This window comes from Quercus lobata, chromosome 8, assembly GCF_001633185.2.
Source record: "Quercus lobata isolate SW786 chromosome 8, ValleyOak3.0 Primary Assembly, whole genome shotgun sequence".
Taxonomy (NCBI): Eukaryota; Viridiplantae; Streptophyta; class Magnoliopsida; order Fagales; family Fagaceae; genus Quercus; species Quercus lobata.
In genome coordinates this window covers 2037568-2058277 of record NC_044911.1, presented here as the reverse complement: position 1 = coordinate 2058277, position 20710 = coordinate 2037568, and the positions used below count along the sequence as shown (strand labels likewise).

Sequence of the window (20710 nt, the reverse complement as noted above, 5' to 3'; positions counted from 1 at the left end):
ACCAAATGCGTTCACAGGGTAAATTTCAGGGACCAATAATGTAGTTTCGCCTAAAATAATTTTAGACTTTCTTTGTTTTTTGATGAATCTTTTAGACTTTCTTATATATAACAAATAATAATAATAATAATAATAATAATAACCAGGGGTCCAGAAGGATAAAGGTTCCTTAAATTTTTCAAAATGACTAGGATAACTCGTACGATATATATCTACTAAATTTTTTGGGAAAAATGCCCATACACCCCTTAAACTTTTAACTACTGGCCAAAAGACCCCCTTAACTTTTTTATTGGCCAATTTACTCCTTAAACTATTCACAACTGCCAAATTAATACTTCAGTTAGTCACACGTTAAAACACTAATGGAATAAACACATGCCACTCACGTGGCTTTTAAATACAAACTGAAAAAAACCCAAACATCCAAAACCCAACGGAAGAGAAGAGAACCAAGTCCAAGTCCGGCAGAGAGAGAGAGAGAGAGAGAGACTGCACGCCGTTCATAGCCACTGCCAAGCTTCTCTCCGCCGTCTCACTGCCCTTGTCCCGGCAGCGCCTTGGTGGTTCCGCCGCACTGTTCAATCTAGGTATGTCTTCTTTTTTTTTTTCTTCTTCTTCTTCTTCTTACGTCTTGCTATTTAAATCTTCTAAGAACTTTTATTTTTTTTTAATCTCCATGTGCGAATTTTTATTGTAGAAATTCTTGTTTTGGTTTAATTTCTGGGTTGGGTCTCTATGAAATTCTTGGTTTTTTACTTTCTCCATGTGCCTTTCACCAACTGTTGCATTTGAGTATGCCATAGAGCTGTTTGATTAAATGCTTGAGAGAGATATGGCTACTGCTAAGGGGGTTTGGTTGCTTGGTTATCCAATTTTCCAAATATGCTGGCCTTCCAAGTTTCCCTTGCAACCCATTTGCTACAAAAAAATATCAAACACAATAATTGGTTCTGTAATGATCCAGAAGCCAATAACTAAATCTTCAATTAGAGAAATTTCATTAATTTTGTCACTTGCAAATATGCCTTGTATCCATCCAAGAAATAATGCAAAGCTACATAAGGATTGATCATGAACATCCAAAATCCTGTTTATGAATCCCTTGGTATTTTTAGTGTGTTCCAGTTTGGTCCAAACTTGCCATGTCTAATTACACTATAGAATTAGTGTAGCACTTTTCTTTTTTATTATGAGAAGATAATGTAGTTTTTCCATATGTTCAGGCAAGGTCACTTTGTAAGTAAGCCTTACGGTCTTAATGTCTTAACAACCATCTTATGCAAAATTTGCAATGACGAAGCAGTTGATACTGAAAAATCATAAACATAGTTTCAAAATTTGCATTAAGTCACTAAAGATTTTACCTAGTTTGATCCAAATAAGTTTATTTTTTATGATAATTCATTAGTTGGGATAGAGGGAATTTGATCGCCGAATGTCTTTGTAACTCAACTGATTTAAGGTTTCTAAATACTTTGGAATATGGATCCATTAAAAAGAATATTATTAATTTTTACATTTTTCTACTGTTGCTGGGTGCATCTTTTTTTTTTCCCCTAAAGATACTGGGTGCAGCTAAGTAATATTAATATGTAATATATAGTTTACTGTTAAAGATATGGCTTTTGGTTAGTGTTAAAGATACTGGGTCTCGGTGTAATGATTCCAGCCATATGGTCTACTGACTAAGCCAGCATGTTGTAATATTTTGAATTATGTGAATTGAACTAGCAGCAATCATGCACATGTGCATGAGCAAATTGTTATATTTTTTTTCTCACTATTCTCTATATTGTTTTTTTTTTTTTTTTTAATTATGTTTTCTCCAGCTCTTCTATTAATGTTCTTGTTAATTTTGTATTGTAGCCATGGATGAATGTCCACTGTCACTCCCTGGAAATTCACCTTCTATGCCAAATGTACAAGCTCCTCAATCCCAATATGATTCTATTGAGGCTGATGGCCAATCTGAAATTGTTAATGTTCCAATTGATGTGGAGGATGACGAGGATGATGAAGATTACAATTTGAGTGATTTTTCTGAATCTGATGATGATATAATTGAAGATTTTGGTATGGAGGATGATGGAATCAATAGAGCAATTGGAGGCAAGCAGCTTGAGGGAGTTTGGAATGGTGAAGGAGATTCAGATCATGGGGATAGTGATGAGTTAAGGAGTGCAGAAGGGTCATCTGATGATGAAGGGAATTCAAGGCCTAGGTTCCCTGAGTTTAACCAGCGCATTGGCATGGAGAATGTACAGCTAGTGAAGGATCAAAAATTTGCATCACATGTCATCTTCAAGGAGGCACTAAAGGAGTGGTGTATTAAAGAAAAACATGATTTTGAGTATAAGCACAATGATAAGTGGAGAGTAACAGCTATATGTAAAAAAAAATGTGGTTGGAAGATACATGCATCCCAAACACAAATGGGAGATGCCTTTCAAATCAAAAGTTTTAAAAGCATTCATACGTGTGGCAAGGATCATAAGAATAGTAAGATTTCTTCAAGGTGGCTAGCCAATAAATATTTGCCATTCTTTAGAGATGATCATACTTGGACAGCAAATGCATTGAAGGGTGCAGTGTTTAGGGACCATGAAGTTAATGTGACTTTGGACCAATGTTATAAGGCTAAGAGAATGGCATTCAAGATGATACATGGTGCTGAGGAGAAGCAGTATGAGAGACTTTGGGACTATGCAGCTGCTATTAGGAAGTGGAATGTGGGTAGCACAGTGAAGATACAAACTGCGAATGATGTGTTTGAGAGAATGTATATTTGTCTTGATGCTTGCAAAAGGGGATTTTTAGCAGGTTGTAGGCCACTTATTGGGATAGATGGTTGTCATTTGAAGGGGACAACAGGTGGACAGTTGCTGGTTGCTGTTGGAAAGGATGGGAATGATAATATCTTCCCAATCGCTTTTGCTATCGTTGAAATTGAGAATAAAAGCTCTTGGACCTGGTTTCTACAATGCCTGTTGGATGACATTGGACATGTGGATGAAAATGAATGGGTCTTTATCTCAGACCGACAGAAGGCAAGAAACAATTAATGTGCATGTGAATTATTTATTTATTTTTTTAAAATATCATGATCTATAACCTGAATTTGAATTACTAATGTATATTTACGTATTTTTTATGGCAGGGATTAGTAGAGACTTTTAAAGATTTGATGCCTAATGCAGAGCACAGATTTTGTGTTAGGCATTTACATGCAAATTTTAAGAAGGATTTTCCTGGGAAGGTACTCAAAGATGCAATGTGGAGTGCTGCTAGGGCAGCAACAAAGAATTCTTTTGACTTCCACATGGATGAGTTGAAGAAGCTAGATGTGAAGGCATATGAGTGGCTTATGAAGTTAGATGTGAGAACATGGAGCAGACATGCTTTTAATCCAAGAAGCAAGAGTGACACTCTAGTAAACAATATAGCAGAGTCTTTCAATGCTTGGATTTTGGAGGCTAGGGATAAACCAGTGTTGACAATGATGGAGATCATAAGAGTGATGTTGATGCAAAGGTTGCAAACCAAAAGAGATCATATGAGAAGGTATGAAGGGAGGGTTTGTCCAAGAATCTATAAGAAGCTTGAGAGGATAAAAAGCGAGGTTGGACATTGCATTTCTCGTTGGAATGGAGAGTCCAAATATGAGGTGGAGTATATTTATGGTGGAAGATATGTGGTGGACTTGAATGAGAGGACTTGTGGTTGTGGGAGATGGGGATTGAGTGGAATCCCATGTTTTCATGTTGCTGCTGCAATAATTGAGCATGGAGAGCAACTTGAGACTTATGTAGACATTGCTTACACTAAGGAGACATTCCTAAGTTGTTACCAATGGATGATAAGCCCACTTCCAAGCCATGAACAGTGGCCAAAAACACCCTATGACCCAATCAAGCCCCCAAAATTTACAAAGAAAGTAGGCAAGCGTAAGAAGATAAGAAAGAGGGAGGTAGGAGAACCTATTAATGCATTTAGGGTGAGCAAGAAAGGAACTACCATGAAATGTGGGAATTGTTTCCAATGGGGCCATAATCAAAGAACTTGTAAAGCTCCTGATAACCCCAACAAGAAGGCTTATAAAAAGAAAAAGAAAGGGCAATTAGAACAATCATCTACATCTGGAGCTAAAGGGAGTAAAAAATTATTGGTAAATTTCAAGTACTACTTTGTTGAACTTTTCATCCAAATTTCAAGTACTACTTTGTTAAACTTTTTCAACTTTTTTGGCTTTTTATAGGGTACTCAGCAATCAAATATAGGTACTCAACAGTCAAGTCAAAGTCGTACAAAGGACAACACTAGTGGAAGCAAGAAGGATAAGGGAAAGGCTAAGGTTTAGTGGCAGCAAGAAGATAAATAATTTTTTAGTTCAATAATTTGTTTAGTGATACACAACCTTCTAAAAATATTGATGGAGCCAATATACTTTTGTTTTTCAATATTGCTTGGAAAGTGTAATTATTGATTCATTGAGTGTTATTTTTTGGGCAAACAATATACCATTTGTAAACACTTATTTGATATTTCAATTCATGGCATATTGAGATCCTTTTAAGAATACTGATGGAGCCAGTATACATTTGTTTTTCAATATTGCTGGAAAAGTGTAATTATTGATTTATTTTCTTAGAGTTATTGCATAAAGTTCAATTCATGGCAGATTGGGACACATTCATTTTTGGTGGTTATTGCATAAAGAGAAGAAGTACGCATCAACCAAATCACTCATACAACTTGAATCAAAATAAAGAGAAGAAGTAAGATCATCCCAAGATTGTTTACTTTCCTTGTTGACTACTTGAATTATTACAGTGTCAAATCGACATCATACAACTCAAACCCTCCATAGCAGCCTCTCAATTTAATGGCTGTAAGAGAACCTATAACAGAAGGGGGACATATCCCATTGGCTTCTATTTTTCATTGCTCCTATATGACTTGAAACCTTTACAAGTATCAATGGAAGAAGAAAAAAAAAATGTAACTATACATTTCTTCCATCTAAAGAATAGAAACAGATTTCATATTTCTTGCAGTCACAAGGTTCCTAAAGATCTGGTAGTGTTATCTTCCCAAAGTTGTTGCGATCAAGCTTACTGAAGTAATCGCAGATCAGCAATATATCTTTCTCCCCAATCTTTCCCATCTCTTTGAGCTTGTAAATTACATTCTCTGATTTACTGAAACAAATAAGGGAAATATTTAGGGTTGATTTCTACATGAAGAAGGAGAAAATTAAGAAATAATAATTGAAGTGCTATATAAATAGACAAGCTTTTAGTAGTCTTGATTCCAATTAGGTTAGTAACAAGGCCTTGATTCCAAATAAGTTAGTAGAATCATCAAATTGATAAACTATTATCACACATGGGACAAATGTCTAGCACCATTATATTGGCAATATACTAAACATAATTGATTAAAAGGTTATAGATAAGGTTATAGATTAAAAGGTTAAAATGTCTAGCACCATTATCAACATGATTTGCTTGAGTAATAGCAGACAAATCCATAATTATAGCCATCATTTGCTACATTCTTAATGAAAACATGTAACACATACAGGCACGCACAAAGGAAACCAAGTAGCAGCTGCATAGTCCAAAAGATTGTTGACCAAAAGATGATCTAATAAAGGAGGCCTGGCCTTAAATAAAATGATGTGCATAAAATTGCTACCAAAACACCGGACTGAGTCTATATGAAACATCTTTCAAGAACATATAAATTTACATTCTTTGCTTATGCCTATCCAATTATACAGAACTTAATGGCCTAAGTAACCTAAGCAGAAATAAGATATTAAACATCTGTGACAACCTTTATGTGGAAGTACAGACCCAAGGTTAACTCAAGTAAGGAGGTGCTTGATTCCAAATACAAGAATTGGTTCTGGATCATTACAGAACCAATTATCGTGTTTGATATGTTTTTGTTGCAAATGGGTTGCAAGGGAAACTTGGAAGGCCAGCATATTTGGAAAATTGGATAACCAAGCAACCAAACCCCCTTAGCAGTAGCCATATCTCTCTCAGGCATTTAATCAAACAGCTCTATGGCATACTCAAATGCAACAGTTGGTGAAAGGCACATGGAGAAAGTAAAAAACCAAGAATTTCATAGAGACCCAACCCAGAAATTAAACCAAAACAAGAATTTCTACAATAAAAATTCGCACATGGAGATTAAAAAAAATAAAAGTTCTTAGAAAATTTAAATAGCAAGACGTAAGAAGAAAAAAAAAAAAAGACATACCCAGATTGAACAGTGCGGCAGAACCACCAAGGAGCCGTTGGGACAAGGGCGGCAAGACGGCGGAGAGAAGCTTGGCAGTGGCTATGAACGGCGTGCAATCTCTCTCTCTCTCTCTCTCTCTCTCTCTCTCTCTCTCTCTCTCTCTCTCTCTCTCTCTCTCTCTCTCTCTCTCTCTCTCTGTGCCGGACCTGGACTGGTTCTCTACTCTTCCGTTGGGTTTTGGATGTTTGGGTGTTTTTCAGTTTGTATTTAAAAGCCACGTGAGTGGCATGTGTTTATTCCGTTAGTGTTTTAACGTGTGACTAACTGAAATATTAATTTGGCAGTTATGAATAGTTTAAGGAGTAAATTAGCCAATAAAAAAATTAAGGGGGTCTTTTGACCAGTAGTTAAAAGTTTAAGGGGTGTATGGGCATTTTTCCCAAAAAAATTTTCAATAATTTAGGGGCCCTAACGTGGCTCGCCATTATGAATGCACTTCTATCAACAATTTTGTGGGGCCTACACATGCCAAAACCAATTCCAAGTCCCCGAGATCAAAGGAGGTGTCTGCTGGCATGATCAAATTAAATGGTAAACTGATTTGACGGTATGGTTAGTAGTTACCTGAAAAATGTTGGTTTATATTGCAGAAATTTAATTTATTTTTGTGATTATGTAAACAAGAACAATGTGCAGATATAATCATAAACAAAAAAACAAACAAATTCAATAGGTAAGAACAATATGTAATCAATAAATAATTTTTTTAAAAAAAAGGTAAGAACAATAAATAAATTTTATAAATAAAAAGAAATTTATAAAATAATTAAATAACTCAACGACCATAACATAAAAAATGAATGATTAAAAACTTCGCAAGACTCAGGTTTGATGCAATTTTCTTAAGACAAATTTCAGCCTTCACATTATTTCATCAATGGTGATTTAAGACTAATGGACGTTTGCCTTTCCAAGATGCAATAATCAACAACATAAGCAGAAAAAACACTACAATTTTTGTGCATAGCAAACAAAACTGTGTTTCTTTTTCTCTCTTTGATTCTATGCAACTCTATGCAAAAAATATATTTTGTGGGAAAAGGTTCACGTTTTCGGAAAAGCCAACGTTTATGAATGGGGGATTCTCTATTTATATGTGGCATATGAACAGATACACTGACCATAATAAAACTAAATACTATTGCAGTAAACAAATATTTAAAAATAATACAAGAATAAATAATTATTTAATATTGGACCCAAGCCCATGTAAGTATATATATATATATATATAAAGTCAACTTTCATCCTAGTACTCACGGATTCTACCAATTTAAATATGACATTAAGTTGTTTAGCCAAGACCACATATGCTTGCATATATGCCACTATATCACTCACCAAGTCACCATCACTCTTACCTGCTCTTACCTGAATGTTATCCTGACATTTTCGTGGTATATAATTATCAGATACTCTCAAAGTTGGTATATTCCACATTAAAAAGCAAATCATCTCTAGCATAAAAATATGACATAAGTTCAAAAGGTTAAAAAGTCATGTGAAAAAATAGATTTTAAAGACAAAATTTAGCTATAAAATTGGTTGTAGTATAAGGCAACAACCTTACTCAATAAAATAAATATTGCTACATATTTTGAAAATCTAACCGTTAAATTGTATGTTTTTTACACTCTTAATATACATGTTAAATTTTATGTCAATCAAATATTATTTATTATATAATCTATAAGCTTATATTTTATGCACAATTTGAAACTACAAAAACTTGCAATTTAAACAATTTATTGATGACATAGCCATTAATATTTAATTTTCTATAAATTTGTAAGTATGGAGAATATAAAAAGAAGATGTAATTTAATGGTGGATTTGTCAAAAATTCACCTTCAATAAAAAGATATTAAGTAAGGTTGTAGTTTTTATTGGTTTGGAGTGCCACTTCATATGTATTTCGAAAAGAAAATACTTAGTAACTAGACGGCAACTCCTGCAATGAAGAGGACATCTCAACAAAATATGATTTGTTTTCTATTATTTTTTGGTTTAAATATGAAATTTGATAATGGAGATTTTTTATAATTGTATTTGTATATAAAACTATGTATTCTATCATTTAAAGAAAATACAATATGGCAAGATTTTAATGGAGGGTGTAAATATATATAGAATATAATTTAAACTCAATTAGAAAAAGGAAAATGCTAAAAATACTACAAGTTTTACTACATAAAAATTACAAATTGATGTGGTAATAAATATAATTAGTGGGCTTTGATATTCTCATAACTGGATATTTGAATTGTCTATTTATAATTGATGACATAATTTGTAAGCTCAATGTAATAAAATTTGTAATACCTTAGAAAATATATATTAGAATAATAAAATTTAAAATCATAAGGCCTCAAAAAACTTACATGACACCTAATATTATAAGATTAGGTGTCACAATCATGTCACAAACTAATGATACTTTCCAACTACAATTTTTTTTTTTCTTAAATAATTGATCATTACAATAACAAAGCTGGAAGTTTGAACCTTAAATATTTTTATTGAAAATATCAAAGCTACAGTAGAATTACAAGGTTCTTGCTCAAATGTCAAAAATTGAGCATCGCTTTCAACTATTCTAGGTATTTAACGAACCATTTTAACTATGGTAAATATTATAGATAGACATAATTTCCGGAAAGAGAAAAGAGATCAGTCATGAAGAACCTTGGGAGAGACGCGCACAGCCCTCACTTTCCAAAACTTACTTGTCAACAACCCCACTTATTGAATTTGGAATTCTTTGATGCAACATTTTCTCTAATCAAAAGTAGGTATGATTCCATCTCACCATCCTCGATCCTTCCTATGTCATTTACTTCCATCACCTTTTGAAATACAGCATAAAGCTCACCGAGTGTTTGTTTGATTTAGCTTTTCTTTTTTTCTTTTTTGTAAATGTAATTTTTTTAAAAAAAATTACATAGTAAAAGATACATATATTTTAAACCAAAGTGGGAAAAATGCTCTAATACCCCCTTGAACTTTAAGGTAGTTGTCTTAACACGCTCTGAACTTTTCTTTTAGTCAATTTAGTACTTGAACTTTACACATGTATCAAACAGCACTAACAAAAGTGGTAATTTGCCACATATAAAATTCATATACTAAGTAGCTAAAATATAAGTTAAGGGGATATCGAAGCACCTCAAAATTTAGGGGTGTTAAGAGATTTTGCCCCGAATAAGCCAAAGAAAATAAGTTAACCCAAACACGCAAGTGCATCATTATTGAGCCAAACTATAGACCAAACTCCTAACTTGCACAAAAGCATGTGCCCAACATGCCATACTGTTAGAATTTATAATGCAATAGCTATGCAACATTAAATAAGATTGTACCTCATTATATTTTATTATTGGGTGCATATTTGGATACATCTAATGCTGAATTACATTTTACTTTCATACCTCCGATGTTTGCATAATTTTAAGTTGGTCAAAGTTCAATAAATATGTCATCTATCGAGGGATGAAGTCAGAATTTTGAGTTAGGGATCAAAGTATAAACAAATATATATATATATATATATATATATATACTTTGCCACAATTCGAACGTGACAGTCTATGAGTAGTTGCTTATCACTTTTACATAAACCCACTATTTTATTTTATAATTGACAACTAATTATCAACCCATATATATATATATAAAGATATATTCAGCAAGGGTGAGTGGGTGACCGAAGATAAGAGGAAAGAAAATCAAAACTAAAGAGAAGTTCAGCAATAGAAGGAAAAAAAAAGATAAAAAATAAAAATAAAAAAGAAAAAAGAAAGAAGAAGAAGAAAAAGAAGAGGTAAGAAAAGGTGAGTAAAACGTGGTGTGAGCTTGGATTCCCTAGCATAAGATATTGGGTTTGAGTTTCACCAATAGGTGAAATGGGCAAGCCCAAACCTAGGGTTTAAAACACTAGTTTTTAGCCCATGTCTGAGGACGCCTACACACTTTTAAATAAATAAATATTTTAATAAAAACCATGTTCAGGTTCGCTAACTCAATGATTATATAAAAAATAAATAAATATAAAATTATAGCTCTCTCTAATTTACCAGCCATCCACGTCACCCTAAAATTGTAGCAGCATTTACTTGGCTAATGTTGTGTGAAAGAGATTACAAGTCAAAAGTCAAGTCTTCCTACCGTGCATCACGTGGCTCGTTGGCTTGAATCACGTGGCTCAAAAAACTTGATTAATAAATCGGGCCGGCTCAATAAGTGATGCAATTGATGCAATCGTCTAAGACCCCCAAATAAAAGAAGGCCCCCACTTGTAAAAAAAAAAAAAAAATTATATATAAGATATTTATCTATATATTTTAATTAAAAAAATTTTAAGCACTTTTATTGGTCAGTAAAATACATTAAAAATGCTCCATTATATCCTAAAATGCAGAAGATTAAAAAGGAAAAAAACAAAAATAATCAAACTTCAACTAACAAAATTAAATTTTAGGAGACAAATCCATAAACTCATTCTTGAAATATGCTAAAATCAAAATTAATACCAGACAAATTCATAAATAATACAACGTAATTGTCTTGAAATATGCTAAAATAGAAATTATAAATTTCAAAAACAAAAGAAAAATCTCTCATCTCTCTATCTCTTTGTCTCTCCATCTATATTCTTACCTTTCTTTTCTTCATCTTCATCTTGATTCTTGATCTTTTTCCATAAACTTAGTCTAGCTTGAAATTTTTCTTTGTTGATTCCCTTCAATTCACAGCAAATTCAATTGAAAAGGGGAGGCGTACCAGAGGTAATCTTCTTCCCCTCTCTATCTTTCCAAAAATGAAGATGATGAGTCTTCTATTTATTTAACTTAAATTATATATATTTTTAGTTTATTTCACCGCACAATTGATTAATGGGACACGTTTTTAGTCATAGGACAGGCTGGGAAAATATTGATACAAAATTTTTCTATGATAGGACCATTTTCTGCCCCTCTCTTAATTGGACCCTTTTCTACTATGATAGGACACGTTTTTTGCTTTTACACATAGCCATAGGAGGACAAGCTGGACATCTCACATTTGCACTACACAGCAACACAAGCTGCATTGCATAGTGCAGCCCACAGTTATAAGACAACACGTTTTCTCACTTCATCAATAAATATTTAAATATAAAAGGTCTCACTTAAAATTTTCGCCTAAGGCCCCCAAAGTTGTTGAGCCGGCCCTGTTAACAAATGACTAGAAATTGTAACAAAGGGTGAGTGGATGACAGTGATTGAAACTAGGCAACAGCAAGGGTGTAGAAAAACTAATATGACAAGATTTTTTTTAATCACAACTATGATGCGACAAATTGTGAGTATAAAAAATAAATAGTTGGTCAATGTAAAAGTAATAGACAACTACTGAAAGTCTGTCATGTCAAAATTATAACAAAGTTATGAAAAAATAAAAGTTATGGTTCTAAAACCACTATAAGAGGAAGAGAAACACAAAACTAAAGAGAACTTCAGCAATAGAAAGAGAAAAAAGAAAGCTAGAAAAGGTGAGTAAATACAAGATAACCACCAAAGCTAGTCAATGGGGGTGGTATGGGCTTGGATTCCTCGCTATAAACGCTTGGATTCGACTCTCACCAATAAGTGGAGTGGGCAGGCCTAAGTTCAAGGTTTAAATCCTTCAATGTTTTTTCTTTCACCAAAAAAATAAACAAGCCAATATGAAATTGGGGTTTGATTTCTTCTAGTTGGAGAATAGCAATGTGTTGAGTAGTGAGCAGAAAACATATTTTTTGGGTTTGATTTCTCTTCAAGAATCAAGAAAAAAGAGTGCTTTTTAGTTTTGTGATGTAGGGCACAATTTAATATTTAATTTTTGTAATTATTTAATTTTAGTATTTTTATGTAATTTTTGTTATTTTTGGTTTAGGTTATTTATTTCCTTCTTTTTAGATGCTTTTAATGTTGTTTAGTGAAATTAGGGTTTTATGTGATTTCGTAGCTGCCCTAGGGTTTCTAGTTGCCCTAGGTTTTCTTTTTACTATTTAAATGCATTGTAGCCTCTAAGAGCAATTCAGTTTTCAAACAATTATTCAGTCAATAAAATTCAGACTTTTGTCTTTCTATGCTCTGGTGGATTCCAGACCTTTTCTCCTTGTGGATTCAAGGAACCCTTGTGAATTGAAGGTTATTTTTAGAAGTAAACGTGTTTTGTTTCGTGTTCTCTAGAGGTAGACGTGTTCTGCTTCTTAACATTTCCACATCTCGCATCAGTTGGTATCAGAGCCTTGACATACCCTAGTCTAATGGCTAACTAGCAAGATAGTAACTGTAACAACCAAAGGAAATGCACTAGTCACATCTACGCTATACCTCAAAAGAACTAATCACAATTGAGACTCCTTGCAGTTGTTAATAAAACCCAGTTCAACCCTGTAAATATCCGATGTGGAACTCATCACGCACCTACACATATCACATAATCAATCAAATTGGGGCATCACAATCTCCCCCACTTAAATCCTTAACGTCCTCGTTAGGGCCCACTTTTGTGGGGTAGTGTCTTTGAGCCCACATGAGATTACCTGGCTCGCTCTAATACCATATGTAATGACCCAAGGAAAAGTGCTAGTCACATCTGCAATATACCTCAAAAGGACTAGTCACAATTGATACTCCTTGCAATTGTTAATAAAACTCAGTTCAACCTAGTAAATACCAAATGTAGGACTTATCACACACTCACACATATCACACAATCAATCAAATTGAGGCATCACAATTATGTAACGACCTAAGGAAAAGCGCTAGCCATATTTGCGCTATACCTCAAAAGGACTAGTCATAATTGAGGCTCCTTGCAGTTGTTAATAAAGCCCAATTCAACGTAATAAATACCCGATATGGGACTCATCACACATCCACACACATCACACAATTAATCAAATTAAGGCATCACAGTAACCACCACAACAATGACAGTGGTAACGACATCAACAACCTAGTCCTCACTAGGGCTGAGTTCCTCGAGTTTCATAAGAAAGCCCGTGATGAGAATCAACAATTTTGTGAAAAGAGTTAGCAAATTATAGGCGAAATCAAGCAAATGATTGCTACTCTTCTTGCTAGGAAATCATCTCACAACAACAATGATCAATATATTCAACGACACACTCCTAACTATAAGAAAATTTCATTCTTTTACGGAGATATATGTAAGTTGGATTTTATTGACTGGCTTCTTGATTTGGGAGAGTATTTTAATTTTTGGAAGATTTGTGATGAAGAAAAAGTGTGGCTTGCATCTAATAAATTGGACGATGAAGCAGATGAATAGTGGGAAGATATTCAAATCGATAGAAAGCAACAAGGTAAGCATCCAATCTGCTTTTGGCAAAGAATGAAAAGGGTATGCCAAAATAAACTAATATCGAAACATTCCGTTCCAATAAACAAAACCGAAACGGTAATCATAATAGTGCTCTAGACACAATGTTGAATTAATAAATGTACTGCCATTTGTTTTTATCATTTACACCTTATTAGATAGGCTTCAACTGTCTTCAAGAGGGTTTTTATTTTATTTTATTTTATTTATCTTGGGAGAAGAAACTATCTTTAAGAAGTGATTATGCACATAAAGTCTTGATTGAAAATTTCTTAATATTTTTGTAAATATGATGGCTTATTATAAGTAGGGGTGGCAAATGGGCGGGTTGGGTCATAAATGGGTTAGGTGTGTAATTACACAATTATCCATTTATGACCAGTTTATATATAAATTAATTATCCATTACCAACCCAACCCATTTAATTTGTAACCCACCCATTTAACCCAATATAATCCAAATACTTCTAAAACTACTTGAATACCTTCTTGACCTCCAAAATTACCAAAATACCCTTAAATATCTAAAATGATGCAAATACCCCCCTGCACTTCCAAAATTACCAATATACCCTTGGACATCCAAAATTATCTCCAAAATCTTTAAAATGAGCAAAGTACCTATGAAACCTCTAAAATAACCAAAATTACCCCGATATCTCTAAAATTACCAAATATGCTCGAAAACCACTAAAATGATCAAAATATCTAAAATGAGCAAAATACCCATGAAACTTCTAAAATGACTAAAATACCCCCAACATCTCTAAAATCACCAAATATGCTTAAAAACCACTAAAATGACCAAAATACCTCCAAAATCTCTAAAATGACCAAAATACCCCCCAAAACCTAGAAAATGACCAAAATACCCTCCAAAACCCAAGAAAATTACCACAATATCCTTGAAATCTAAAAATGACCCAAATACCCCCAAAACCCAAAAAACGACCAAAGTACCCATAAAACCCAAAAAATGACCAAAATACACTCCAAAACTAAAAAAATGACCAAAATACCCCCCGAAACCCAAAAAATGACCAAAATACCCTTAAAACCAAAAAATAACCAAAATACCCCCAAAACCTAAAAAAATTACCGAAATACCCCAAAACCTTAAAATTACCAAAATACTTCTGAACCCTAGAAATTTACCGAAACAACCAAAAAGTCTAAAAATTATAGAAATAACCCTAAAACCTAAAAAATGATATAAATGCCCTCGTAACCTAGAAAATGACTAAAATACCCTTAGAATCTAAAAAATGATCAAAATAACCCTAAAACTTAAAAAAAATTACTGAAATTCCCTTGAAACCTATAAAATGACTAAAATACTCTTAAAACCTTTAATTTGTCGAAAATATCCTCGAAACATCCAAAATACCCTAAACTTCTATTTCGGTAATTTTAGATGTTTTAGGTGTATTTAGGTCATCTTACATGTTTAGGGGTATTTTGGTCATAATTTAGGTTTTAGGGGTTTTTATCGATAATTTGTTTTTGGTTTTGGGCTTATTTTGGTCATTTTTTAGGTTTTGGGGTATTTCGATCATTTTATAGGTTTCAGGGCATTTTGGTAATTTTTTAAGGTTTCGGGGGTATTTCAGTTATTTTTTAGGTTTTGGAGTTATTTCGGTCATTTTTTAGGTTTAGGGAGTATTTTGGTAACTTTTTAGGTTTAGGGTGTATTTTGGTAATTTTTAGGCTTTGGGGGTATTTCGGTCATTTTATTAGGTTTTGGTGGTATTTTGGTCATTTTATTTAGGTTTTGGGGTTATTTTAGTCATTTTTTAGGTCTTGGGTATTTCGATCATTTTTTAACTTTCAAGGTATTTTGGTAATTTTTTAGGTTTCAGGGGTATTTCAGTCATTTTTTAGGTTTCAGGGGTATTTTGGTAATTTTTTAGGTTTAGGGTGCATTTTGATAATTTTTAGGTTTCGGGGGTATTTCAGTCATTTGTTTAGGTTTTGGGGATATTTTGGTCATTTTCAGGTTTTGGGGGGGGTATTTTGGTCATTTTTAGGTTTCTGAGGGTATTTTAGTCATTTTATAGGTTTTAGGGTATTTCAGGCATTTTTTAAGTTTAGGGGGAATTTTGGTAATTTTTTAGGTTACAAGGTAATTTGGTAATTTTTTAAGGTTTTGGAGGTATTTTAGTCATTTTATAGGTTTTAGAGGTATTTTGGTCATTTTTTAGGTTTAGGGGGTATATTAGTCATTTTTTGGGTTTTTGGGGGTATTTTGGTAATTTTTTGGACATTTTAGAGGTTTTGGGGGGTATTTTGCTCAATTTAGAGATTTTGGAGGTATTTTGGTCATTTTGTGGGTTTTGGGGGTATTTTGGTCATTTTCTTTGTTTTGGGATTATTTTGGTCATTTTTTGGGTTTGAGGGTATTTTGGTCATTTTTAGGTTTTGGGGGTATTTTGGTCAATTTTTGGGTTTTGGGGGGGTATTTTGGTAATTTTTAGGTTTTAGAGGTATTTTGGTCATTTTTTGAGTTTCAGGGGTATTTTGGTCATTTTTTGGTTTTGATAGTATTTTGGTAATTTTTAGATTTTGGGGGGTATTTTAGTCATTTTTTAGGTTTCGGATATATTTTGGTCATTTTTTGGTTTTGGGAGTATTTTGATCATTTTTTTTTGGGTTTTAGGGGTAATTTGGTTATTTTCTAGAAATTTAGATTTTATATTGTTTATTTAAATTTTAGATGGGTTTTAGTGGGTATTAGTGGGTTTATCCATTAAGACCCATATAATTAAATAACCTAATGGGTCTTTACCCATTTAACCCAAAATTTTTTAAATGAGTTGGGTTAAGACTTATCCAAATTAGGTGGGTAATGAGTGGGTTCATGGATGTGGATAAAAATTGTCACCCCTAATTATAAGCTAATAAAACCCTTTTTTTTTTTTTAACGGGAAAACACATAATTAATTGTAGAAATTTCCATTTGTCCTCAATTCTTCATATTTTCAACAGCAATTTAGAAGCTAATCAAACATGGCAACTAACATATATATTTAAATAAGTAATTACAAAAGTCATAAATGCAATGTACGGAAATATAGTCCTAGATGTACAACAATTATCCTTCACTCAAAAATAAATTCTTTTCTAGCCAGGTCTGCTGCAGCCCATACTTTAGAATATTTGGAAGCTAATTATGGAAGCTTGTTTTGAGTAATTGTAAGTTAGTCTTGTTTTCTCTTTGGCATTCCTTGATGTATACTTGCATATAGCTGCTATTTTTTTTTGATAGGTGAAGGGAAAGCTCATAGCTAGTACAATTTCTTTGATATTCCTTGATGCTGCCTTGTTCTTGTATAAATTTATTCTTTCATTATATAAAATTCTGCCGGTTATTCTCAAAATAATAATAATAATAATAATAAATAAATAAATAAATAAAAAGATAACAATTAATCCTTTTCGGTGTGCTAGATTAGTCAAAGTATACTCCGCTAGGCTCACGTTTATAAATAGACTTACAATTTATCTCTTTCTCCAAAAGAAACAGGTTAAGCTCATTAGTCATTAAAGCTCTCTCACAAAATCCGCCTGTTATTGCTTCGTCTAAAACATGAAGGTAAATTAAACCTCGTTACACCTTAAACGCAAAACAAGCGAGTTCTGAAACTTGATTTTATTTGTATCTATATAGTCTTTAAGAAACAACAAAAGTTTTTGGTATAATGTGTGTTTGTATGTGTGTGTTATAAATTTAGAACTAAATTCTGTGCTTTTTATCTTATGTTACAGCAAAAAATAGTGATCAAGGTGCAAATGAACTGTGACAAATGCACAAGAAAGGCCATGAAGATTGCCTGCAAAGCAAATGGTTAGCATCAACCACGAGAGAGAGAGAGAGAGAGAGAGAGAGAGATTGGCTTTTAAGTAACTATATATGGAGAAGGTACTTACAATGTTCATTAATTTTACAGGTGTGAACTCGGTGGCAATAGAAGGGTCTGATAGAGATCAGTTGGTAGTGATTGGTGAAGGTGTTGACTCTGCTAACTTGACCTGCTCATTAAGGAAAAAGCTCTGCTATGCCGCTTTATGGAGCGTGGACGAAGTGAAGGCAAATAAAAAACCAGAAGAGAAACCAAAACCGGAAGTTCAGAAGCCAAACAAACCCGAAAGTACCTCTTCAACATGTTATTGTGGCTGTCCTCAGTTGCCCATCTGCCCTCAATATGCACCATATCCCATGTTATATGAATCGAGAGTCTATGATTATACTCCGAGTCCAAGTTACTGCCCCATCATGTGATATCCAACGTTTTCTGGAACAAGAAGTTTTGGACAACATAATTTTCACATATACCATTAGGGCGTGTTATGATTTATCCATAATAAAAATAGTATCAATAATGGATCTAGATCAGTGATATTATTTTAGTAATTTACAACATTCCAAGTCAGCAATTTTGAAAAATGTCATGTTTCTAGCACTATTGTTACATTTGGATGTGTTCTATTATGGAAGTTTCTCGTTAAGTTGATCTTTCGACAGTGATGGAACTACTTGAGGACCGAGGCTCCCTCCCCCTCCCCCTCCCCCCCAAATTTTTTGAAAAAGATTAAGGAAATTTTTTGTTTGGAATTATCCTAACTAATTTGAAAATTTTTATGAACCTTATCATTTTGGCTTCCCATACTTAATAATATGCATATATATTTAAGAAAGTTTAAAAATCTAATAATTAAAATAAAAGTCTAAAAATAAATAAACTTTCATTTAAATAGAATATAATCCAATTAGTAATAAATATATATGTCAAACAATTACAATAATTCAACATTTACCATTTTTAGAATGAACATTTAGGCATTTTAACAATTACCTCAACAAATAAAAGAAAAAAAATATATACATTTCATACCAACACATCTAGCGCTTACATGTAACGCAATAATAGAAAAATTGAAAGGTGAGAGACTTTATTGAATGTTGATTCACCACACGAAGCCACCACAGCTGACTCTCTCTCTCTCTCCCCGTTTGCCTTCTTCTTCTTCTTCTTTTCTTTTCAACTCTTTCCTTTGGGCCCTTTTTTTTTTTTTTTTTTTTTAGGCTGCTGTTGATTTGTAATGTAAAAAGTAAAATCTTATAAAGCTTCTATGGGAGTGTGACTGGACAAGACAAGAAAAAGAAAGACAAGCTTGAGCCTTGAGCCTTGAAGCGTCTGTGTATGCCCTCGGAAAAATTTCGTATGCGCCGGCACATAAAACATGTGTTTCACATGGGCCCCACAGGTACGGTCTTACAGGCCCTCACCCCTGTGCAGCATTGTGCCCCCTGACCGGCTGACCACTTTCCCAATTCCCATTATTTCCCAGATAGTTTACTTTTTTTTGTTTTTCCTTATAATATATTATTTGTTATTATAATAATCAATATATTATATATCACACATCATAAATGTATTTGATTAAAATTTACTACTATATTAACATGTATTTAGTTGTTGTTTATTACTTTATTATATTAATATATATTTGGTAGTTGTTTATTATATTTAATACTACTATTTTAATATTTATTTAATTTGTATATTGATTATTAAATTGTATTGTATATTACTCTTTTAGATTTCATACACAAATAAATTTATATATGACCATCTAAGATAAATTCCTAACTTTGTCAATGTCTTTTGAGCTACTAGAACAATAAATAAGCAACTGGTATATTCTTGTTAAACATATATGCCTTGGATCAAGGGAGGTTTTACGATGCTTGCTTAATTTCTAAGGGAATGTATCTGTGCATGGCATACTGGTCTTCACAAGCAAGATATATTGGCAATGGCAACAGGACTAACAATTGGGTAATGGATGCTCTGATAAGTGACATCAATGTTCCTAACACTGCAGCATTATGCAAATTAAACGTGGCTGTCTCCTCTTTTTTTTTTTTTGTTTGCTATGGCTGCTGTAATATTAGTACTTTTGTATATTCTGTGTTTTTTTTTTTTCCCTTGTACTTTGTGATTGAAGTATCAAAAAGAAAATGATTGATAGACAAGTTTGATGCTCATGCTTCATCTGCTACAAGGATTTATTATTATTGTTTACCAAGTTGCAATGAGAAGTAGCTTTGTTATCTAAAGTCTAAACAAGGACAGAACCAAGATTTCATAAGGCCTGAAAGTATTAACAAAAAGATTTTTACCATTCAAGAATAAAAAATTAAAAAAAAAATACAAAAACTCAAAACTAAATTAATATGTGCAAATCCAAACTAGCATCAATATTTTACAAAATATAAACAAAATAAAATGCAAATAATAATTATTTCTTAATTCATTTCAACTCGATCATATATTAAAATGAAACTTGACATTCTTTTCAATTCTGAAATTATTTATGATTTACTTTGTATTAAATTTTGAAATAATTTTCCTATCAATTCGACTCGATCATCTATTGTGAAAATTAGTTTTGACAATATTCATGACTAAAACAGTACAATATTATAATTAATTTTTACAGTATGTTTAATGTTCTTATAAGTAACAATTTAATTAGCATTGCCAGGTAACCAAAATAAATAAATTAATTAATTAAATCCAAAAACAAAAACAAAACTTCGAATACTTATCCCCATTCTCTCAACTTTATATTCTATAGTATATCTAAAATTCTTCTCGAATGTTTCCAAGTAAAAAAAAAAAAGTTTTAAAAGTACTCAAACAAATTGTTTAAATGGAGTCAAATAGAAACACAACAACATTCAAATGTCAAAGTCCAAATTTTTACTTTGTCTCTCAAACATCAAACAGGTAAGTATCCCAAACAAAGACATTTGAATAAGAAAACAAAAGGTTAAACAAAATAAATTGAATTCAAACATGTTGATAGCAATAACAATACTTTTCTGCCTCCAAAATGGACTAAATGGGCCATTTTTCCATTTTTTGTGGGGGTCAAGGTTTTTTGTTTTATCCATATGTTAAAATGTTAAATCTCTAAATCTACTATTTTTATAAAGAATATAAAATTTAGTATG

The 20710-nt window shown here is 32.6% G+C and overlaps 2 protein-coding genes across 2 annotated transcripts; both read left to right on the top strand.

The window, feature by feature from the left end:
• The first annotated feature begins 1871 nt into the window (after window positions 1–1871).
• On the top strand, window positions 1872–3882 carry LOC115955478. The gene is made up of 3 exons (XM_031073602.1): window positions 1872–3050; window positions 3161–3808; window positions 3865–3882. Exons 1-3 carry the CDS (start codon window positions 1872–1874, stop codon window positions 3880–3882), a joined length of 1845 nt encoding a protein of 614 aa, XP_030929462.1.
• A 13346-nt stretch (window positions 3883–17228) lies between these two features.
• On the top strand, window positions 17229–17968 carry LOC115955477 (heavy metal-associated isoprenylated plant protein 47-like). Its single transcript, XM_031073600.1, has 3 exons — window positions 17229–17281; window positions 17455–17533; window positions 17637–17968. Exons 1-3 carry the CDS (start codon window positions 17276–17278, stop codon window positions 17966–17968), a joined length of 417 nt encoding a protein of 138 aa, XP_030929460.1. The 5' UTR covers window positions 17229–17275.
• The last annotated feature ends 2742 nt before the right edge of the window (window positions 17969–20710 follow it).

Coding starts and splice junctions, on each gene's coding strand:
- LOC115955478 (XM_031073602.1), top strand. CDS start 1,872: ATGGATGAATGTCCACTGTCACTCCCTGGAAATTCACCTTCTATGCCA. Junction 3,051..3,160: donor TTATCTCAGACCGACAGAAG/GCAAGAAACAAT, acceptor TTTTTATGGCAG/GGATTAGTAGAGACTTTTAA.
- LOC115955477 (XM_031073600.1), top strand. Junction 17,534..17,636: donor GATTGCCTGCAAAGCAAATG/GTTAGCATCAAC, acceptor TTAATTTTACAG/GTGTGAACTCGGTGGCAATA.